The sequence below is a fragment of the Peromyscus eremicus genome, chromosome X (assembly GCF_949786415.1).
Source record: "Peromyscus eremicus chromosome X, PerEre_H2_v1, whole genome shotgun sequence".
Taxonomy (NCBI): domain Eukaryota; kingdom Metazoa; phylum Chordata; class Mammalia; order Rodentia; family Cricetidae; genus Peromyscus; species Peromyscus eremicus.
Window position 1 is genome coordinate 20,727,162 of NC_081439.1, and position 22,702 is coordinate 20,749,863.

The 22,702-nt window shown below is 38.8% G+C and overlaps 1 protein-coding gene across 1 annotated transcript in view; it reads right to left on the reverse strand.

The window, feature by feature from the left end:
• Arhgap6 (Rho GTPase activating protein 6) overlaps positions 1-18,936 on the reverse strand; it is a 94,501-nt gene extending 75,565 nt beyond the window's left edge. The window contains exons 1-2 of the mRNA XM_059250726.1: positions 18,840-18,936; positions 6,520-6,679 (exon numbers count right to left, since the gene is read on the reverse strand). Coding sequence (XP_059106709.1) covers positions 6,520-6,658 — 139 coding nt within the window. The 5' untranslated portion in view covers positions 6,659-6,679; positions 18,840-18,936. The remainder of the gene's footprint in view (positions 1-6,519; positions 6,680-18,839) is intronic.
• Between the last annotated feature and the right edge of the window lie 3,766 nt (positions 18,937-22,702).

Genomic DNA, 22,702 nt, shown 5'->3' on the forward strand with positions numbered 1-22,702 from the left:
TCTTCACGCTTTTGTGACAAATGCTTTACCTCCTGAGCCATCTGCCTAGCCCTATGTTTTTTATATTGTGGAATTTGTTCCTCTTTATGTTTTCTGAGTGGTGCCTTTATAATACAGTGACATACCCTAATGTTTTTCTTCTCCATTTATACCTTCATTTTTAATCTTCAAGTCTTTCTTTTACATCAACTTATTTTTATGTAAGAAGTCAGAATCCAACTTTTTTCTTCAGCGATTGTCTCATTGGTTCAAAAATAACAATATTCCATAAGTTCCCCTGCTAATGAAAATAATACATGCTTGTCATATAATAGATTCTCATACATATTTTGGTTCATTTTTAACTTATCTCCTACTTACTTACCTCTCTATTGTACATCAGTGCAATATGTTTTTAATTGCTTGAGTTTCATGGTGCACTTTAATAAATGAGCAAGGATAGTCTCTGTTAGGTTGATTATATACCCCCTGATTGTATTCATACAATTAGTGGCTTAAATTATGTTCAGACCAATTTTGTAAAAGTTCAAAAATTTATATTGGTGCTACTATTTGGAATCACATTCAGTTTATAGATTATTAATAGCATAGTTGGCATCTTTATATTATTGATTTTTTTACTTAAGTGAAAAATATGTTTGCTACTCCCCCTATTTTGATTCAGGAGCCTGCAATGTAGGCCTTGAACTCCATCTTCCTATCTTAGACTTCTGAATATTGGGATTACCAACTACAACAAGCACCCTAACTTCCATTCATATCCAACTTAAACCCCATTGTCTTTCATTTTAATGATCCCCTTGGATAATATTTTGGTTTCCTGACACTGCTATAACAAATGACCCCAAACTTAGAAATAAACAACTCTAATTTATTGCTTTGCAATTCTGGACGTAAAAGTCTGAAATGGATCTCAGTGGGCTAAACTCAAGATGTCAGAAGGATTGTGTCCTTTGGGGCACTTTGGGAGAGAATCTATTCCATTGACTTTCCCATCTCCCAGGGACACATATATCCCTTTTATTATGGCTCATTTGTTTCATCTTCAAAGCCAACAGCATTGTATCTCTCTGACAATCCTCCCATAATCCTTTCCTTCCTGACTATGACTGGGAAGTTTCTTCATTTACAACTACTTGTGTGATTCGTCTGGGCCCTTTCAGACAATGTAGGATAATTGCCCTATGTCAAAAATATTACTGTATTACATTTGCAAGATTTTTTCTGTCCTATAAGCTAATGTGTTAATAATCATAGGATTAAGATGTGGCCATGTTTGGAGTGTCATCATTCTGCAGAGTACGGACACATTTTAAATTAGTTATGAACCTCTCCCCTTTCATTAAACTCCATTATAATATTAATTGAAGGAGATTTTGAAAACGAGGGTGAAGAAATTTAAAGTAAAAATGAAGTTTATTTGTTTTAACAATGTTTAACCACCAGGAAGCTTATTATACATTCTAAATTTCCAGCTACTAATTCCAGATGGATCTTCAACTTCCCGGAAATCCAGAATTATTGCTGGTCCATTAGATCCCATGTCTTCCATTTCTCTTTCTCTTTCTCAGACTTCTAAGACCTCCTCCACATCTTTACTCCTAAATAAAACTACATCTTACTTCCCTGGAAGTGCAGAAGCAATATAAACTGAAATTCCACATGGTTCCCTCCCATCTTCTAACTCACCTGAATCTTTGCCCATGTAATCAATGTCTAGTCATTACGGCTCCAGCCAAGATAAAATTCTCCACTGTTATTCATTCTAGAGAATTATCTCAGTGACTTTCCAACCCTCTGAGCCTCAATTCTTCCCTCTTTCTGATGAATTTTGAAGCTATAGAGTATGCCAGAGTATCTTTATTCAAGACCAGGAAGCTCCAGTATCCACAAATCAGCCCATACAATCATCCCCAAGTGACAGGAAATGGAAATGTGAGTTTGAATGGGTTTTCATGTCCAATGTGTCTCCTGTCTTATCAGGAATGGTATTATTTCTTTAGGTTCTAGACACTGGATGCTGTGTTTATTTTCCTTGGGGAATTATTCACATAATGAATCTGACACTGTTTAGAACTAAGTGGATACATCCATCCTATAGATGCTATCATAGCATTTGGCACTGGTCACACATTCAAAAGAGCTCAGTTGGTATTCCATGTCTATAAATCACCTACCCCAAACAATACTTCCAGAAATTCTTATCTGATGGCTGACTTTTCCTACTCAGTCACAACTTCTTTCTTCCATAAATAATACAACTTATTTTTAAGCCATTAATTTTCATTTTGATAGAAAATATGAAAATATCCCTCATGGCCTGGTGACATTTTGTAACAACTCAGTAGCATGAATCATTCCTTGAAGGTGTTTGGAACCACACAGTTATAGACAGAGCCTCTAGCAGACTAGTTTTAAGCAGTTCTATTTGCTAATGGCTATTTTCTTTTATGGCCTCTTCCAAAACCATGAACAAAGAGAAACACCAAATTAACTAGATTTTAAAGTAGTGCTACAAACAATAATCTCTTTCCTGATAGCTTATCTCATATGCATTAAATTCAAAGATCGTTCAAAGTTATCAGTATAAACTGCATTTACCAAAACTTACACTTTTTTTTATGAATGCCAAGAATGTTTGTGCTCATGAAAAGGAGATAGGATTATTGGTGGTGGTTACATAGGCCACTTGTGAGCTAAGTAGGTGGGAAGGACAAGTTTCTCCTACACTTTATAAGCAAAGCAAGGCCAGGCAAGGCAGGAAAGCCTGTAAGTGAAACGGTAGTATGACCTGATAGTTGCTGTAGTACAGTTTCCAGAACTACACGAGAACATTTCATCTGGGCTGAGGATATCTGTGTGTGAGATTCACATGAACTGGAACAACAGAGAATAGGGATGGCTGAGGTGACTTCAATTATCATGACAAGAAAGCCCAAGCAACACGGCTTCTGTTATTGGCATACATATCTCACCAGCCCATAGCTATATCTTGCTTGATTCTGAACTCCATAGCCCAAAACAGAGTATCAGATGTCAGCCTAAAGTAAAAGCAAGGCATGGCCCTAAGACTTATCACCCAGTTGCAAACTCTGTACTAAGAAATCTTTTTTTTATAGTAGGGAAATTTTATTTATTGAAAGTCAAAACCTGATAGAATATCAAGTAACAGAAAATACAAAGTGTTATCTTTAAATAGTAATATTAAAATTTTATACTGCCACTATTTTGCATAATATTTTGATAGCATTCAACTCATATATTCCTATCAATAATGTCAAAATGATCACAATCTTAATTACACAAACTATTTTGTTATAGCCACTATTTCCAACGATACCAAGAAAATATAATTTATTTGTACCTTCCATTTTTTCTTTTTTTAAAGAAAAATTTTTCATTCATTTTACACATCAATCAAAGATCCCCTTCTTCCCTCCTCCTGCCCTCGGCCATCCTCCCATTCCCCCCAACAAGAAGGCAAGGCCTCTCGTGGGGAGGCACATCCAGTAGAGGCAAGTCCAAGCCCTTCCCCCTGCCTCAAGGCTGCAAGAGGTGTCCCATCATAGGTAGTGGGCTCCAAAAAGCCCCCTCATGCACCAGGGATAGATTCTGATTCTACCACCAGGGGGCCCCCCAGCAGATTAAGCTACACAATTGTCTTGCCATGCCGAGGGCCTACTCCAGTCCCATGCAGGCTCTACAGACATTGATGCAACTTTCATGAGTTCTCACTAGTTTGGTTTGGTCGTCTCTGCAGGTTTCCCCATCATGATCTTCAAGCCCTTGCTCACAGAATCCCACCCCCCCCCTCTCCTACTGGACTCCTGGAGCTCTCCCTGGTGTTTGGTTGTGGATCTCTGCATCTGCCTCCATCAGTCACTGGAGAAAAGTTCTGTGATGACAGGATATTCACTGATCTTATCACTGGAGTAAGCCAGTTCAGTTCAGGTACCCTCTCCACTATTTTTAGTAGTCCAAGTTAGGGTCATCTTTGGGGATTCCAGGGAACTCTCTATCCCGATATCTCCCTCCATCATGGCATCTCTCTCATTGTTTTCCCACTCCATCCCTGTTCCTGCTCGAGCATCCCATTCCCTTATGTTCTCATCCCCCATCCCCTATCCTCCATTGTTCACCCCTTATATCAGTTTACTCACAGAGATCTCATCTATTTCCCCTTCCCATGGCAATCTTAGGGTCCTTCTTGTTAGCTAGCTTCTCTGTAGCTGTGGGTTATAGTCTGGTTATCCTTTGCTTTACATCTAGTATCCACTTATGAGTGAGTACATACCATGTTTGTCCTTCTAAATCTGGGTTACCTCACTCAGGATGATATTTTCTAGTTCCATCCATTTGCCTGCAAATTTCATGATGTCACTGTTTTTCTCTGCTGAGTAGTACTCCATTGTGTATATGTACTACATTTTCTTAATCCATTCTTCACTTGAGGGACATCTAGGTTATTTCCAGGTTCTAGCTACTATGAATAATGCTGCTATGAACATAGTTGAGCAAGTGTCCCTGTGGTATGATTGATCAGTCCTCGGGTACATGCCCAAGAGTGGTATAGCTGGGTCTTGAAGAAGATTGATTCCCAATTGTCTGTATGCAGAATTTTGTGCTACTGCTTGTAAAATCAAGAACTAACTCTCCTATTGCAAAGGTGAATCATCTAAGTCCATATGACTAGTGTGTCAGTGGGGGGACGAAAAAATGTGTTCCTAAATTCTAACCTGTAGACTCCTCAACTAGTACAGCCCCGTCTAGAAGCAAAACAAAAACAAAAGACAGACCTATCAGCACCATGAATGGAAGAATGGCAGCATATGTTTGTATGTAAGGTAAAGTGGCTCAGCCTTGGCCCTTGAATATTTGGGACCTGATAATAACTATTGAGGAAGGTTGTCACATGTATTATAGGTGATTTAGCAGTATTTCTAGCTTGAACCCACTTGACACCAGTAGAACCTTCTCTCAAAGTATGATAACCAAATGCATGGCCAGAAACTGCCAGATGTCCTCTGGGAGACAGGAGGCAAAATCATCTCTACTTGAGAACTACATTTTACACACACACACACACACACACACACACACACACACACACACACACGTGATACATTGTGCTAGTTAGTTTTTTTTTCTGTGTGGCTGCCACTAAATACCTGAGGTAAACACCTGAAAAGGAACAAATACATATGGTGTTATAGGTTTCAGTCCATGGTTACTTGGATCCCCCGTGTCTGCACCTATTTTGAGGCAGAGCATCATAAGATTGTGGTGGGACAGAACTGCACAGTTCATGATGGCAAGGAGGCAGACAGAGAGGAGGCCTTGCTTGGACCAGACTTACCTTCATATGCATGCTCTAATGACCTACCCCATCCCCCTTACTTCTATCCCTTGCAGTTTTCACTACCTCCTCATAATCGATTCACTCATGATTTTTGTTATTGGGTTAACCTATTGATAAATGTCAGAGCCCTCAGGATCCAATCACATTCCTAAAGCCATACCCCAGCAATAGGGATAAAGCCTTCTACACATGAACCTCTGGGGAATTTTGAGATAAACTATAACACACATATATTCATGGACTTAATATCTGATAGATAAATATTCATAACATGTATACATTTCAGAAGCTTGCTGTCCCTATTCTACTTTTTTTTAATTTCAAGAGTATTGGCTAAATATCTTTATGAACATGTATACTATAATCTTCATAATGGATTACAGTTTTCCATTCTGCCTCAAGTGAATTTTTTGCTTCATGCAAATATAAAAACTGCCTTTAGAGATTACAATAACTGTTCAGAGACAGACTTCTATGGACTAAAAGAATTCAGGTGCCCCCTTCTCAGCTTTATGGAAATCAGGCCCTGTGTCAAAGCACCAGGTAAGCAGGAGTGTCTGGGCTCAAGTGTCACAGTAGCAAAGCACTACCCAGGCACATCAGGAAAGACTCGCAACAAATGGAGTTCACAGCCATAACATTCTCAGTTTGCACGAAATCAAACCTGCAAGCTTAACAGATCCGAGGCACTCTTCGAAGATGTTGACTTCGAAATCAAATTGAGACAGGCCCAGCTTGTCTTCCAAACCTATTTTTTTCTTTATAATTTTTATTTATTTTTTTAATTAAGACATTTTCCATTCATCTACATATCAGTCACAGATTATCTTCCAAACCTTTTAGTTGACCTCTCTGTATACTTTCTCCTTGATTGATGTGAAGCCATGAAGACTTTTAAGATATTCCTGGCTTTCCATTGAAAGACTACCAGTTAACCATTTTGCTGGTTTGTCTGTTTTAATTAGCTGGCATGTACACTGTCCTGCTTGGACATGTCTTTCAAAATAGACAGGGATACCAGCCACCCACCAAGAAGCTATAGTTTCCATTCTGCATTAATGCCAGGCGTGAGAAGAATCTGCACCCTGTGGCTTTGGCAGAACAAGTGGTTGACTGGCAGAGCCCCCACAGAAAGGCAGAACGTGCGAACAAGGCCTTACCTTTGGGGATGGTGATCTGACAGCCCAGGTCACAGTCCTGCTGCAACTGATAAAAAGCCACTTCCTGCAGCCGTGCCCGCTCCAGCTCTGAGAGGCTCTGGATGGGGACTGACCTCAGACGCACACTGCGGCCAGACATGCTGTTCCAGGTGAAGTCACCCTGCAGGCCAAGGGAAAAACATGAAGCGTTACACAGTTCACCCATTTGTCACAAACTTCCTTCTCTCTTAGGTGGTAAAAAAGGCAAACAAATTTTCACACTTGTGTTCCATAGCTGGCTCTCTAGTCCCCAAACCAAATTCTGTCTTAGTTTAGTGTGAATTTTCTCACATGGTTCCAAAAATTCAATTGGCTGAAGTGACTGCTGGGTCAAAATCTCACTGATGATGCATACTTAGACCAAGGAAAACCAAGTGGAAAGAAGTCGCCAGGGTCTTACTTCTTCTTATAGGTATATATAGAAAATAGTTTTTGTGTGTATCTTCATAACAGGAAAAATTGTACATCTCATATAGGGGGCAAATGTGTTTTGAGAGTGCTGTGTGTCATTGTTTGTGCGATATGCTTTTTAATCTATCTAACAACCCATTGAGTTGGCCAGCATTTTTTTATTGATAACACAACGGCAGCATTGAATAAATGATATTGTGAATTTGTACTATATAATAATATAATTTTTATTTAGTATCTGGGGGCATCTCTTGCAGTAGTCCCTGTGGTTATTCAAATATATAGGTGTTCAAGACTTTTCTTTTAAACTCTCACTATTGTCACATATATCCTCTTGCATGCTTTGAATAATTTCTAGATTTCTTTTACTACCTAGTACAGTTTAGATACTGTATAAATGATTGTTATAATGCTTCATTTAGAGAATAATGGCAGAGGAGAAAGATCTGTACATGTTCAGTACAAATGTAAGATTTACATTTTAGGAAATGTTTGCTTCATGGTCAGTTTTGTCTGTGGATGTAGAACACAACAACACTGAGCACCAGACATTTCAACTCTGAACACATATATAATATATGCTTAAGGTACATTATATTACTCTGGTAATATAGTATCAACAATTATGATAGTATAGTACTGGAGATGAACCTGTATCTTGGCGAGGTTGAGTAATTTTCACCAAATCCTAAGGGCCAAGCTAAAAACGTATGGCTTTAAAGTCGATGGTAAAATAGTAACTACTGTTTCTACTTACAGCACTTTCTTTTTTTTTTGAATCTTGAATATTCATGAAGGCATTTAAAAACCTTCTGTTGCTATGCTACAACCTAATTTTTTTCATTTTTCTTTATTAAGAAATTTTCTACTCGCTCCACATACTATCCACAACCCCCCCTCCTCCCTCCTCCCAACCCCCAGCCCTCTTGGGAAAGAGGGCTTACAGCACTTTCATGAGCCATTTTTAACAAAATATGTACAGACGGATGATCAGTAATCATTCAAATTTATAGAGACATGATTTTAAAGTGCTATATATCAGTAAATCTAAGCATATCTTCCTACAACTGTAAGAGTACGTTTATGTGTATGCATACACACCTCTGTTGTCCACAGAGAGTGCTGGTTCCCAAGCACATTGAAGACTGGGAGAATGTGATGACCCATCAAATACTACTTCCCACTCCTCTGAAACTCACTATCCCTTGCTTCTGAAGAGGTCATTCTACAAATCATAGATAACAGACACAGTGCCATGGATTCAAAGAGGCAGCATTCCTTCCACAATCAAGAGGGGATTTTTTTTGGTAGTGGTTTTATATGAATTAACATCCAGTGGCTAGTAAGCACTCACATATTCTTAGTAGGCTCTGGGAGGGTAATGTGGGGAGAAGAGTGAGTTAACAAATGTACTCCCCAAGAGAGTAGGCTGCTGCTATACTTGGTCAACTGAAGATAAGTCCAAGATCAGTACATTTTTTTCTTTGTTTTGTCTAATAGAGCAAGCTCAAGTTTAAGCAGTTAAGATCTGGAGACTCAGGTCTTGGCTGTGCCGCTAATTCACATCCCTGGAGACTAGTATTCAATATGTTATGTTGTCTGTGATTTGCATTTTCCCCCAGATGAGAAATCTTAGATGAGTTTGTGACCTTAAATTTTGTTTCACAATTGTTTATCGGTGTGTGTGTGTGTGTGTGTGTGTGTGTGTGTGTGTGTGTGTGTATGCGTGCAGGCACAGGCATGTCAAAGAATATGTGTGGAGGTCAGAGGACAACTTAGGACAATCAATTTTTTCCCTCTATTCTGGGGTTCCTTATATTGAACTCATGTCCCCAAGATCAGTATTAAGTGCATTTGCCCTCTGAGCCATCTTGCTAGCCTATATTTGTTTCTTTTAGATATGAAGTTTGGATATCTAAGGAAACTGATTTTTATCTAAATGTCACAATGAAACCACATACCCTTTTTTAAAAAAGTATTTAAAAATGTGACCTGTAGAGGACTCAATTACCTATTAGCTGGCATTGGCAACCCTTTTCTGTCAAGAGTCAGACAGTAAATATTTCATGTTTTGTAGGCCATCTTGATCCTGTCTCAACAACTTAACTGCCTCTGGGGCATTCAAGTAGCCATAGATAATTTATAAAAGAATGCATTGTGGCATAGTTCCATAAAACTTCATTTACAAAATCAGATATGCAGGTTACATTTGGCTTGTGGCCATATATGGTCTCTCAATCTCTGAACTATGGTTTAAAATGAAATTAACTGATTCCTACCATACGATTTTGTTTTTATTTACTCTATGCTCCTGGTAAATTCAAACAATATTCAGGAGTATGTGTTACATGGTAAGCACCGTAGTCGGCTTGAGTTTATTTAGATGGCTGCACAGTCTTTGTCTTCAAAGAGTTAACTTTCATGTAGGAAGAACACAGTCTAGAAAGTACATAGATTGTGGTGCTAGAAATAAACATCACATCAAACGCAATGGGTGGTGAGAAGACAGAGCCGTACTATATGTCTGCAGATCAAAGGATTTGTAGCTAAGGTACTGTGTTGATGGAGACTTGAAAGTTGACTAAGAGGGATAAGGGTTTTCCCAGCAGAAACGCAAATTTGAAGCAAACACTAGGTGCCAAGGTAATGAATTTGAGGGCACAAGCTTATTATAGACATCCAAAAGGATGGAAATAGCACTGGATAAAGGGAGGCAGAAGACAGGACCTAAAAACTATCTGAAGCTTTTTGCATAAGCAATGCAAAGTAGATTCATTTTTTTTTCTCAATAGGTAAAGGCCAGTATATCAGGAACATTGACTAAAAGAGGAACACAATCAGATCTTCAAAGGAAAGGAGGGTGAAAAGAAATTCCTTAAAGAAATCAAGGAGAGAACAAATCAAAGATGAAAAGATAAGAAATGCAGAGATGTTGGGCATCAGGGCATGGTGGTGCATACATGTGAGCTCAGTACTGGGGACATAGAGCCTAGAGGATCTTGAGATTGAAGACAGCTTGGGCTATGTACAAACTATCCCTGAAAGCCAAACACACACACACAGAGTGGGGAGGATGAGAGAGAGAGAGAGAGAGAGAGAGAGAGAGAGAGAGAGAGAGAGAGAGAGAATGTCAAACTAAGCATTTTGATTCAAACTTGAAAAGATATTTTAATGAGCCAAACAGAATTGTTAGTATACAAGTATAAAAAAATGTGATTATTCTTTGAGAAAATCAACAAGATAGACAAGCCCTTATCCAAACTAACCAAAAGACAGAGAGAGAGCATCCAAATCAACAAAATCAGAAATGAAAACGGGGACATAACAACAGACATTGAGGAAATCCAGAGAATCATCAGGTCATACTTCAAAAACCTCTATTCCACAAAACTGGAAAACCTAAAAGAAATGGATAATTTTCTGGATAGGTACCACATACCTAAATTAAATCAAGACCAGATAAACTATTTAAATAGTCCAATAACCCCTAACGAAATAGAAACAGTCATTAAAAGTCTCCCAACCAAAAAAATCCCAGGACCAGATGGTTTCAGTGCAGAATTCTACCAAATCTTCAAAGAAGAGTTAATACCAATACTCTCTAAATTGTTCCATACAATAGAAACAGAAGGAACATTACCAAACTCCTTCTATGAGGCTACAATTACCCTGATTCCCAAACCAAACAAGGATACAACAAAGAAAGAGAACTACAGACCGATCTCCCTCATGAACATTGATGCAAAAATACTCAATAAAATACTGGCAAACAGACTCCAAGACCACATCAAAACAATTATCCACCATGATCAAGTAGGATTCATTCCAGGGATGCAAGGATGGTTCAACATACGAAAGTCTGTCAATGTGATACACCATATAAACAAACTCAAAGAAAAAAACCACATGATCATCTCACTAGATGCTGAAAAGGCATTTGACAAAATCCAACACCCCTTCATGATAAAGGTCTTGGAGCGATCAGGAATACAGGGAACATACCTAAACATAATAAAGGCAATTTACAGCAAGCCAACAGCCAACATCAAATTAAATGGAGAGAAACTCAAAGCAATTCCACTAAAATCAGGAACGAGGCAAGGCTGTCCGCTCTCCCCATACTTATTCAATATAGTACTTGAAGTTCTAGCCAGAGCAATAAGACAACATAAGGAGATTAAGGGGATACAAATTGGAAAGGAAGAAGTCAAGCTTTCCCTATTTGCAGATGACATGATAGTATACTTGAGCAACCCCAAAGATTCCACCAAGGAACTGATACAGCTTATAAACACCTTCAGCAACATAGCAGGATACAAGATCAACTCCAAAAAATCAGTAGCCCTCCTATATACAATGGACAAAAAAGCGGAGAAGGAAATCAGAGATACATCACCCTTTACTATAGCCATAAATGACATAAAATACCTTGGGGTAATACTAACCAAGCAAGTGAAGGACCTATATGACAAGAACTTTAAGTCCCTGAAAAAAGAAATTGAAGAAGATGTCAGAAAATGAAAAGATCTCCCATGCTCATGGATAGGCAGAACTAACATAGTAAAAATGGCAATCTTACCAAAAGCAATCTACAGATTCAATGCAATCCCCATCAAAATACCAACACAATTCTTCACAGACCTGGAAAGAATAATACTCAACTTCATATGGAAAAACAAAAAACCCAGGATAGCCAAAAGAATCCTGTACAATAAAACAACCTCTGGAGGCATCACGATCCCTGACTTCAAGCTGTACTATAGAGCTACAGTAATAAAAACAGCTTGGTACTGGCATAAAAACCGACATGTGGACCAATGGAATCGAATTGAAGACCCTGATATTAATCCGCACACCTATGAACAAATAATTTTTGACAAAGAAGCCAAAAGTGCACAATAGAAAAAAGAAAGCATCTTCAACAAATTGTGCTGGCAAAACTGGATATCAACATGTAGAAGGCTGCAAATAGATCCATATCTATCACCGTGCACAAAACTTAAGTCGAAGTGGATCAAGGACCTCAACATAAATCCAGCTACTCTGAACCTGCTAGAAGAGAAAGTAGGAAGTAGTCTTGAACACATTGGCATAGGAGACCACTTTCTAAATAGAACACCAGTAGCACAGACACTAAGAGAAACAATCAATCAATGGGACCTCATGAAACTGAGAAGCTTTTGTAGGGCAAAGGATACGGTCAACAAAGCAAAGCAACAGCCTACAGAATGGGAAAAGATCTTCACCAATCCCACATCTGACAGAGGACTGATATCCAGAATATATAAGGAACTCAAGAAATTAGACATCAAAATGCCCAACAGTCCAATTAAGAAATGGGCTATAGAACTAAACAGAGAATTCTCAACAGAGGAAACTCAAATGGCTGAAAGACATTTAAGGAATTGCTCAACATCCCTAATCATCAGGGAAATGCAAATCAAAACAACTCTGAGATACCACCTTACGCCTGTCAGAATGGCTAAGATCAAAAACACTGAAGACACCTTATGCTGGAGAGGATGTGGAGCTAGGGGAACTCTCCTCCACTGCTGGTGGGAATGCAAGCTTGTACAACCACTTTGGAAATCAATATGGCGATTTCTTAGAAAATTGGGAATCCATCTCCCCCAAGATCCAGCTATACCACTCTTGGGCATATACCCAAGGAATGCTCAACCACACCACAAGAGCACTTGTTCAGCTATGTTCATATCAGCGTTGTTTGTAATAGCCAGAACATGGAAACAACCTAGATGCCCTTCAACTGAAGAATGGATAAACAAAATGTGGTACATATACACAATGGAATACTACTCAGCAGAGAAAAACAATGACATCATGAGGTTTGCAGACAAATGGATGGATCTAGAAAAAAATCATCCTGAGTGAGGTATCCCAGACTCAGAAAGACAAACATGGTATGTACTCACTCATAACAGGATACTAGATGTGGAACAAGGATGACTGGACTGCTACTCACATCACCAGGCAGGCTACCTGGAAAACAGGACCCCAAGAAAGACACAGGGATCGCCCAACGACAGAGAAATGGAATGAGATCTACATGAACAGCCTGGACATGAGTGGGGGTAGTGAAGGGCGAGGGTCGAGGGAAAGAGAGCTTGGGTGAGTGGGAGATCCCAGCTGGATCAACAACAGAGAGGGAGAACAAGGAATAGGAGACCATGGTAAATGAAGACCACTTGAGAATACGAAGAAACAAAGTGCTAGAGAGGCCCACAGAAATCCACAAAGATACCCCCACAACAGACTGCTGGCAATGGTCGAGAGACAGTCCGAACTGACCTACTCTGGTGATGGGATGACCAAACACCCTAATTGTCATGCTAGAAACCTCATCCAACTACTGAGGGATCTGGATGCAGAGATCCATGACTAGGCCCCAGGTGGATCTCTGGGAGTCCAATTAGCGAGAATGAGGAGGGTTTATATGAGCGAGAATTGTTGAGACCAAGGTCGGATAAAGCACAGAGACAAATAGCCAAATAAACGGAAACACATGAAATATGAACCAATGGCTGAGGGGTCACCAACTGGATCAGGCCCTCTGAGTGGGTGAGACAGTTGATTGGCCTGATCTGTTTGGGAGGCATCCAGGCAGTGGGACCGGGTCCTGTGCTCATTGCATGAGTTGGCTGTTTGAAACCTGGGGCCTATGCAGGGTCCCTTGGCTCGGCATGGGAGGAGGGGACTGGACCTACCTGGACTGAGTCCACCAGGTTGATCTCAGTCTGTGGGGAAGGCTTTGCCCTGGAGGAGATTGGAATGGGGGGCGGGCTGGGGGGAAGGTGAGGAGGGCGGGAGGGGGGAGAACAAGGGAAGCTGTGGCTGATATGTAGAACTGAATTGTATTGCAAAATAAAAATTAAAAAAAAAAGTAACAAATAACTTGAAGAATTCAAAAAAAATGTGATTATATGTGATCCAGGAAAGACATAATCTACTCATCAAATTTCATGGAAAAGGTAAGACATAAACACAGAAGTCAGTGATAGCAGAAAATTACAAAATCATTCCCAGAAAGAGCACCAAAGCCCACCAGCACAGCCTAGAGTGTGTTCTGGAGGCGTCTCAATTCTCAAATGTGTATTCCAGGTCAGCATTTTTTCTTAGTGACCGTTTAGCTCATAAATGAATGATTCATTCATTGTTGGGCTCTTGGAACCCATTTTTAACCCTCTCCCTCCCCTGAACCCAGTGTTTTGATTTATCATCATATCACACTTTGAAAGGATTGATAACATCTTTTGTCTTCTATAAATTGCCTTTTGCCAATGACGGGAGACATTTTGGTCATCCCAATTGAAGGGGAGAGAGATTATCGTGTGTGTGTGTGTGTGTGTGTGTGTGTGTGTGTGTGTGTGTGTGTGTGTGTGATACCTGGAGGGAATAAGCCAGAGACACTACAAATTTTATAATGCACGAAATATTTTGCCACAGTAAATGTCTATCTGATTCAAAATACTAATAGTTTAGAGGGTGAGCAACCATGACGGAGTATACATTAGATCTACTGTTAAGCTCAAAGTACAGAAAATACCCTTAAAATCATGGTGTCAGGAAATCTTAACAATCACTTATATATTTTGTTTATCCTCAGAGACATGAACTATATATTTTATGCATATTATGTAGGATTCTGTATATTATGTACATAAACAAAACTGTAATATCTATTTTTGAACCAGCCTTAAGAAATGCAAATGCCACTAACCAATTTATAAAAAGCAAACAAAATTCTCAATGAAATATAATTTTGATTAACTGGAGAGCAACTCACCAACAGTATTAATTAGGGAGATATCTTTCTCATCAGAAGTGTGTGTATCTACATTTAGGCAAAAGAATCAAAAAGCAAACTCAAAACCCAATATCTATGTTTTATTCAGAAAGTTTATTTTTTTGAGCTGGCCTGTGTATCTTTATAAACAGACTTGATTTTTCCATGAAATAAAATTGATTGAAATAATTTTGGTTTGAGCCTACACCACACTGTTTTGTTATGTGTTTGGGGCTGGACTCTAATTGGAGTATCTCTTTAACCACACTCAAGAATAAACTGCCCTGACCAAGAGGGCCAGCAAAGGATTGACGTAGGGCTGCTCAAAATATTTTCTATGCATCCAGTATGTTAGAATCACAGTCACAGATTATCACTATCAAACACATAAGTTATTGAGCTTTAAAGCAGGCTTTAAAAATTAAGTTACCAAGCCTCAGGGCTAACTATATGTGAACTTTTTGACAAGATTCTGAACATCTTCGAGCCTCAGCTTTCTCAATAGTACTGAGGAAAGAGGAAGAATTAACTCTCAGGCATGTGTGGATCACATAAGACAATGCAAATGAATTTCTTGTGGAGGGCTTATTAGCTCCTGACAGGCTGTGAATAAGTGGTAATTTAAGTTATAATTAATATTAATCATCACTCTAAATTTGCATCTCCATCTGAAGCCTGGCAATTTTAGTGATATGAAAAACTCTTAAAGAAACATATACTGAATTTCTGAATAAATAGTTCCACTATTTGTTGGAGTGGATTTCTTTTTTCTAGGTGCCAGTTGGATTATGGTTTCTTGAAGGCAAGATGTACAAAATAAACTAGGAACTAAAGAATGGTTTGTCATTTAGATCATATATGTCACAAGTAAATCTTTTCCGATTGTTTCCTAAGGTGGCCAGCATTGTGTAATAATAATTAGTAAAGGCACTCTTCCCACATAATCAAAATGCACCACTGAAGCATAGCATAAGCTGAAATACCAAGCCCCACAATCAAACACTTCTGAAAAGGTCTGCCTTGATCTTTATAACTCCAAAATAAACACTTCTCAACGACAGGAAACTTCCTTCTTTGTGAGCACCTTGGGAAAGATGAGAGAGTCTGTATGGTTGTTCCACCCCTGGCTGGACTCACTGAAGAGACTGCTCTTTTATGCACTCAACAGGAAACCATTTTCAATTGTTCTCTCTTGACTCTTTAGTTACTCCTCAACACACTTTTCTTTATGGGGATTTAATATCTCTACTATACCACACACTTTTAAAAATGCATTGAATCTGGACTTTCCTAATTAAAAAGTTCTGTTTTATTTTGAGTAGGGATTTCAGAAAGTTAGAAACAACTTATAAGAAGAGTAGTCTACTTTGAACTTTTGCCTTCATATATTACTGTTACTTCAGAAGTGTCCAAGTCTAAACATGCAAAAGCTTATCTTTCTGGTTCAGCAAGCACTTGATGGAGGAATTCTATAGGCCAGGAACTCTTCAAGGTACTTAAGACTCATTAGTGAACAAAATAAAAAGCAGATAAACACACACAATGACTGAGTAACTCACAGGAAGTTACAAGATGATAAGCACTAGAGAAGCAGGTAGGGCAGGGCACAGAAAGTAGGATTAATATGTGAGCATTCTGGACATCTTGACTGGGAACACTGTATTTGAGTAGGCCCTTATGTAAATGATGAAATGAATCAGGCACAATTCAGGAGCCAAGCATTCCATTGGTTGTCATGGAGTAGTTGCTAAAAGCAATACCTTCCTAGATTTGGGCCCCAGTTCCACTGTTTGCCAGCCATGTTGGTTCTTAGCAAGCTACTTACATGTCCTGTCCTTCACTTTCCTCATCTGTAAAATGGGAATGATAAGTATTTTGATTATACTAAGTTGACTAGCCAGGAATCAATAATCCACACATAGCAAGCTGCTGCCCATGAGTCAAATCTTGAAGTTTTATTGGAGCACAGCTATACTCCCTCACTCAGGTACAGCCTATGGCAGTGTCCACGCTTCAGTGGTAGAGCTGAACAGCTTGTAACAGAGACTGCCAGGCCCACAGAGCTAAACAATTTTATTATCGAGCCCTTCCAGAAAACATTTGCTGACCACTTCACCAATTTAAAAGTATTAAGGCACATTTATGTTTAGAATTAGCCTTTTGGAGCAACATTTTCTAACTGCAAGATTGTACTTCTTTGGAAGATATCCCAAACAGCCCACAAAGAAATCATACAAGATGGTAATAATTGAGATGCTGGAAAAATATAAATGGTAGGGTGAAATACAAGTGGTTTTCTAAAGCCATCAGCTGGTGAGATAGCTCGGTGGGAAAAGGCACTTGTTGCCAAGCCTGAAGACATGAGCTCAATCATTCTGAAGCCCACATGGTATAAGGAGAGAACCAATTCCAGCTGCATGTCCTTGAACCTCCACAGGCATGCTATGCCATGTACAAGAGCACATGTGTGCACACATCTATAAATAAAAATGTGAATGAAGTGAAAAGAAATGGTCATGTGAAAATGGCTTGTTTATGTGTGTATTTTATTGATAAACCCCAAAGAAAGAAATGAGCAGTGTCAAACCTGGAGCTGTGCTATCACCATCTGGGAAAATAAATGTCATGTTCATATTTTCTTGTAGGGAAAGCCTTGCTAATGGTTAGCACAGAGGAGACAAATCCACATATTCGATGTCCTTAAGCAAAAAGATGTCAGACTGAAAGGCCATTTTCACTTCTGAATCTCTCCAGTTGAGTCGTGAACTTTTCTAGTACCGATAAATTCGATTATTAGCTTTAAAAGCTTTGCTCAAATCATGGAGGCAAAATAGCCTGCATGGAGCACAGGTTGTAGAAGGCAGAAATAACCTGCATGGATTAGAAATGTCTCAACGACAAGGCTAACCTTCAACAGTTCTTGCCTTTCCACAATTTAATCAGTTAGAACAATTGACCTTTAGCAATGGATTAGGCCCTGAAAGTTCTGCTCACAGTAGAAATGGTTGATTGGCTACTAAGATCTTTATTTACATTATCTCATGTAATGGCTGCAACATCCTTGGGGGACAATGACACCCTTATTATCTTTGTATTTGCAGATGGAGAAACTGAGGCACAAACATTATGCAACTTGCCCAGATCATAAAATGAATAAATATCAGAGTTGGGATTTGAAGCCAGGCTTCAAGCTGTAGAATTTTGTCTGATAACCACTACTATGTATGCATGCCATCATTTCTCAAGAGAAACCAGCCCAAACCTGTAACCTTACAAATAAGTAAAGCAACAGCTATTAGTACAGTTAGTCTTACAGCAGCAAAGTAGGACCCTTGCCCTTCTTTCTACCACCAAGCCATGTCAACGTTAGATTCTTTTGTTTGTTTGCTTTATTTTCAAGACGGGGTTTCTCTATGTAGCCCTGACTATCCTGGAATTCCCTATGTAGACCAGGTTGGCCTTGAACTCACCAAGATCCACCTGCCTCTGCCTCCTGAGTGCTAGGATTAAAGGCATGCACTACCACTGGCTGGTTAGATTCCATATAGTTAGTAAAACCAGACAGTATTTACAGTGTTTGCAAATCCAGTAGCTTAAGATCTTTCCTTTGGTAAAGTAACATGCTGATTTAGCATTAGCCTTATCTCCAGTATAAGTTGTTCTCCAAAGCCTGTATCTGTCCCTGCCACCACAGGTAACATGTTGTAGCACATGCAAGAAGTTGAAAGAGGAAGGTAAAACCTTTAGCTGGGAGACCTCCAAGCAACCAGTGCCGGAGTCTTGCAGCAATCACACTAATGATGCTGCTCCAGTTAATTGCAGAGCACTCCTTCCTGCTGCAGTTCGCATATTTCCCGCTGCTTCAGCATCATCAATCAGTCGGGAAATGAGCTATGCTCATAAATCTCTATCGGCGCAAAGCAGTTTTTAGCAGGCACACATCACACATGCTGATCACCCACTTTTCTTCCCAAATCACACGCTAGGAATGACAGAATCACATATCTTATCATAATCATCTTCTGCAAAAGAAATAGGAGTATAGAGATATAGATTTGGTGCTTACCCATGAATTCTATTCTCCGCGTCTTTGCTGTCCTCTCTAATGTAACCGAACTTAGCTTGGACTAGGAACTTGATTCTACTTTTTTTTTTTTTTTTTTTTTTGTGAAAAATGAATCTTGTGACAGAAGATCTTATCAAGTGTGAGAGAAATCGCCCAGCTGGCCCTGCTATGACTTCAGGATACTTTTTGTTGCCAGATATATCCACGACCCCATGAATCTTGGAAGAAAAAAAAAAGCAATCTTTTCACCAGATCAGTGAGAAGTTGCTGTCCCTTTTGAACACAGATAGGCTGTGTCACTGAGTGAGTAAGTGAGATTAAGAAAGAAGTAAGGAGGAAAGGAGGGAGGATAGGAGGGAAGGAGGAAGAGAGAGAGAAAGAGAGAGTGTGTGTATGCACGCTGGGGAGGAAGTGGGAGGGCAGGACAAAAAGAGAAATTGAAACTGGATTTCTCTACTTCGTATTTGAATAAGACTACTTTGAAAAAATACACTGGAATTAAGAGAGGGTTCCATTTAAAAAATTCCCTGACCATAGGGATCTACAAATGGCAACTGAATCGTAACTGCAAAGTGTCCTTATTAGGAATCCATCAAAGAATGTTGGATGCCTCTGGGAAACCCCCACAAGCACAATGCAGCCCATAGGATACTTTCTCAGCTTAGAAAAATTTCTCAGTTGTTAAACTGTACTTTAAAACCCCGATTTTTTCCCCACAAACATTAAAAACCAGAACAGATTTATTCTCCTTTATAATGAAGCATAACACATACTTCTTTGTTTTATTTTTTGTGGAAACAAAGCTCCTTGAGAAGTTGTTCATTTTCTGAGCAGAAGGGGTAGAGGTCCAAGTGAACGTACCCACTCGACTATGTTTAAGAGGGTATGGGAGCAGGTAGCGATGAAATGTGAAAGTCATGGAGGACAAAGAGAAAATAAAAGACTAAAACATATTTTTGCACATATACATATAACAACAATCAATTTTAAAAGAGGCCATAAATTTAAAAGAGAACATGCAAAGGTATATGGGAGGGTTTGCTGCGGGCCGCAGGAATATATTATAAGAACTCAGCTGGTTATGGCAAAGTCACTACCTGGAGGGATCAGGGAATTCCTCCGGAGGAAGCCAAATCCCAATGAGTTTTTGGTGTTACTTGGCTTGTTATATATATATCAGCTGTATTCTGTTATGAAAGTCTTGTGTGCCTTCATAGTTTTCCCAATTGACTTTTCCCCAAGAAGGGCTAACAGTGTGGACTGATCACTCTCTGGACATACACATTCCAGGTATTTGGAGAACAGCCTCAGGAAAGGCTTTCTCTGGAATCAGATATCTCCCTTGGCCACTTTCAAGGACTAGCAGTAATAACAGTCCATATGCGAGGAGACACCACCTAGGTCAGGTGGACATTAAGTAATAGCTTTACACAATTCAGCCCGGACCCTGGGAGGGGACTATCGAGAGGCTGGACCCCCATTAGTCCCTAATAAGGGTTTGGAGAGAGGAATGGGAAGGGAAAAATGATATAATCATATTATAATCTCAAAAAGAAAATTTAAAAATTCCTTGTCACTCATTATCTTCATCTCTATGAATTCTACATTGCACCAAACCAAACACAATTCAAAAATACATCTTTGTTTCCCTGTTGATATGAAGTTATAATTCTCTCATGGTTTCAAGTGAATTTTAACAAAATAATTACTGTTGTTGTATTGGACTGAACAATGATTTTATGGAAGATCTTACTGATTCAAATGCAGGGTTCAGTGCGATTTTACTGGAATTCTGTAGCATTCATCATAGAGGGCACACATAGTCTATGTTGGCGTTATTTATTTAGCATGGGTAGAGAATTGGAAAAACAATAAAATGTCACATGGTGTTCCTTACTAGAATGATTAAAGTTGAGAGAAAACCAGAGTAAAAGCTACCTGTTCCTGCACATACAGCCACCTCCATCAACCTCAATCCTCCCATGTTGAAAGTGTTTATAATTCTGACAGATGACCAATATGGTTCAAATAATGCTAGATAATCATCCATAGATGTTAGATGTATATTTAAAGTTATTTGATATTATTACTGCACATGAAAATAATAAATCTGCAATTTCATTTTTCATCATTACTTACTTTATGAATACATGACAATATTTAATGCAGATTGTGTCATGCACTGTCCTAAGCATTTTATGGGTACTGAGTCATTTACTTGTGAAAAAAAATCTAAGAAGTTAGTGACACTTTTATTTCCCCACCACAGACATAAAAAGAATCTCTGAGACATTAAGTAATTTGCCCAAAGATTCACAACTCTTGAGTGATGCAGCTGTGATCCTAATCCCCATGGAGCTTACAAATTAATCAGAAGACAAGGTCCCTGTCCATAATGATCACCCGTAGAAGCTGTTTTGTAAGTGTTCAGTAAGAAATAGTGATTAAATAAGATCCAGCACTTAAGGCCAGAGTGGTCTTTTAATCTATTATTATTATTATTATTATTATTACAGATTCACTTTTATTTTATATGTATGAATATTTGCATAAATGTATTTGTGTGCACCACAAACATGCAGTGCCGGGGTGTATGACCTTCTGGAGCTGTAGTTATAGGCAGTTGTAAAGGCCATGTGGGTGCTGGAAACTAAACCTAGATCATCTGCAAGAGTAGCAAGTGTTCTTAACCACTGAGCCATCTCCTCGGATCCCATTATTTATCATCATCACCATCATTATCATGATGATCATTGTCATCATCATCATTATGAAACAGAGTCTCACTGTGTAGTCATGGTTGCTCTTGAAGTCACTATATAGACCAGACTGGCTTCAAACTCACAGACATCTACCTGCTCCTGTCTCCAAAGTGCTGCTGTTACTCACCACACCACTATGCCTGTCCAATAGTGAAATCAGAAAAAAGAGGTTTATTCAGTGTGGGATAAAGTTACCCAACTGCGTCCTCCAGCCAAGTCCATGTTCATAGCCCTAACAAGAAGTTATTTTTAAATATGTATATTGCCGTGTCAGTGAATATGTCATGAGAAAGTGACTACTTCTTTAAGTGAATAATCTCAATATCAAGAAACAATATGTTGTGAAATGAAAGTTTATGGGTAGAACCAAATCAAGCTTTCAAAGGAAATACAGAAATGATGGGAAAGTTGGGTATTTGGCATTCTTTAGAAAATACATTTAAGCCAGAAAAACAAAAAGTGAAGATAAGGAGTCCTCTTTAAGATTTAAATATCAGCCCTTTGAGTAGAACCAGTAAAAGGCCTCAAATCCTCCAAACAGCCTTGTAACTAAAAATCAGAAAACAAGTAAAAGCTTTGATTTTTGGGTATTTTACTAATCAGAAAAAAATGCTGAGAACACAACAGTCTTCTTCCACTTAGTCCTTCATTGTGAATGGTGTCAAGTAATTACTTATAGCCTTGGAGTCCATGCATTAGCATTCACACTACCTCCTAGGCTTTGCTTCTGTTTATACAATTGGTGATATTTTACACATTTATGACAAAATACTATAGAAACACTTTCTCAAGCTTTTTGAGTGAGGATGTTTCTGATTATAGCAGTCTTTGGCTTCAATTAAGTTCTTTATCATGATAGCCAATACAATGTGTGTTGACAAATAGAATAAAAAAAAACCAAAGTCACTACATAACAGTGAGTAACCATTATAATAGTAGAAATTAACTGAGTATAAATATGTGCTAGCAATTTATGTGTATCACACATTCCCTTCCTTACACAATTCATTGGAGAGAAGAGGTGATGGAAATTCAGATACAAAGTCTACAATGAGAAAAAACCTGGCTGCTCACAAAAATCTGTAGCCTATAATCCATGGG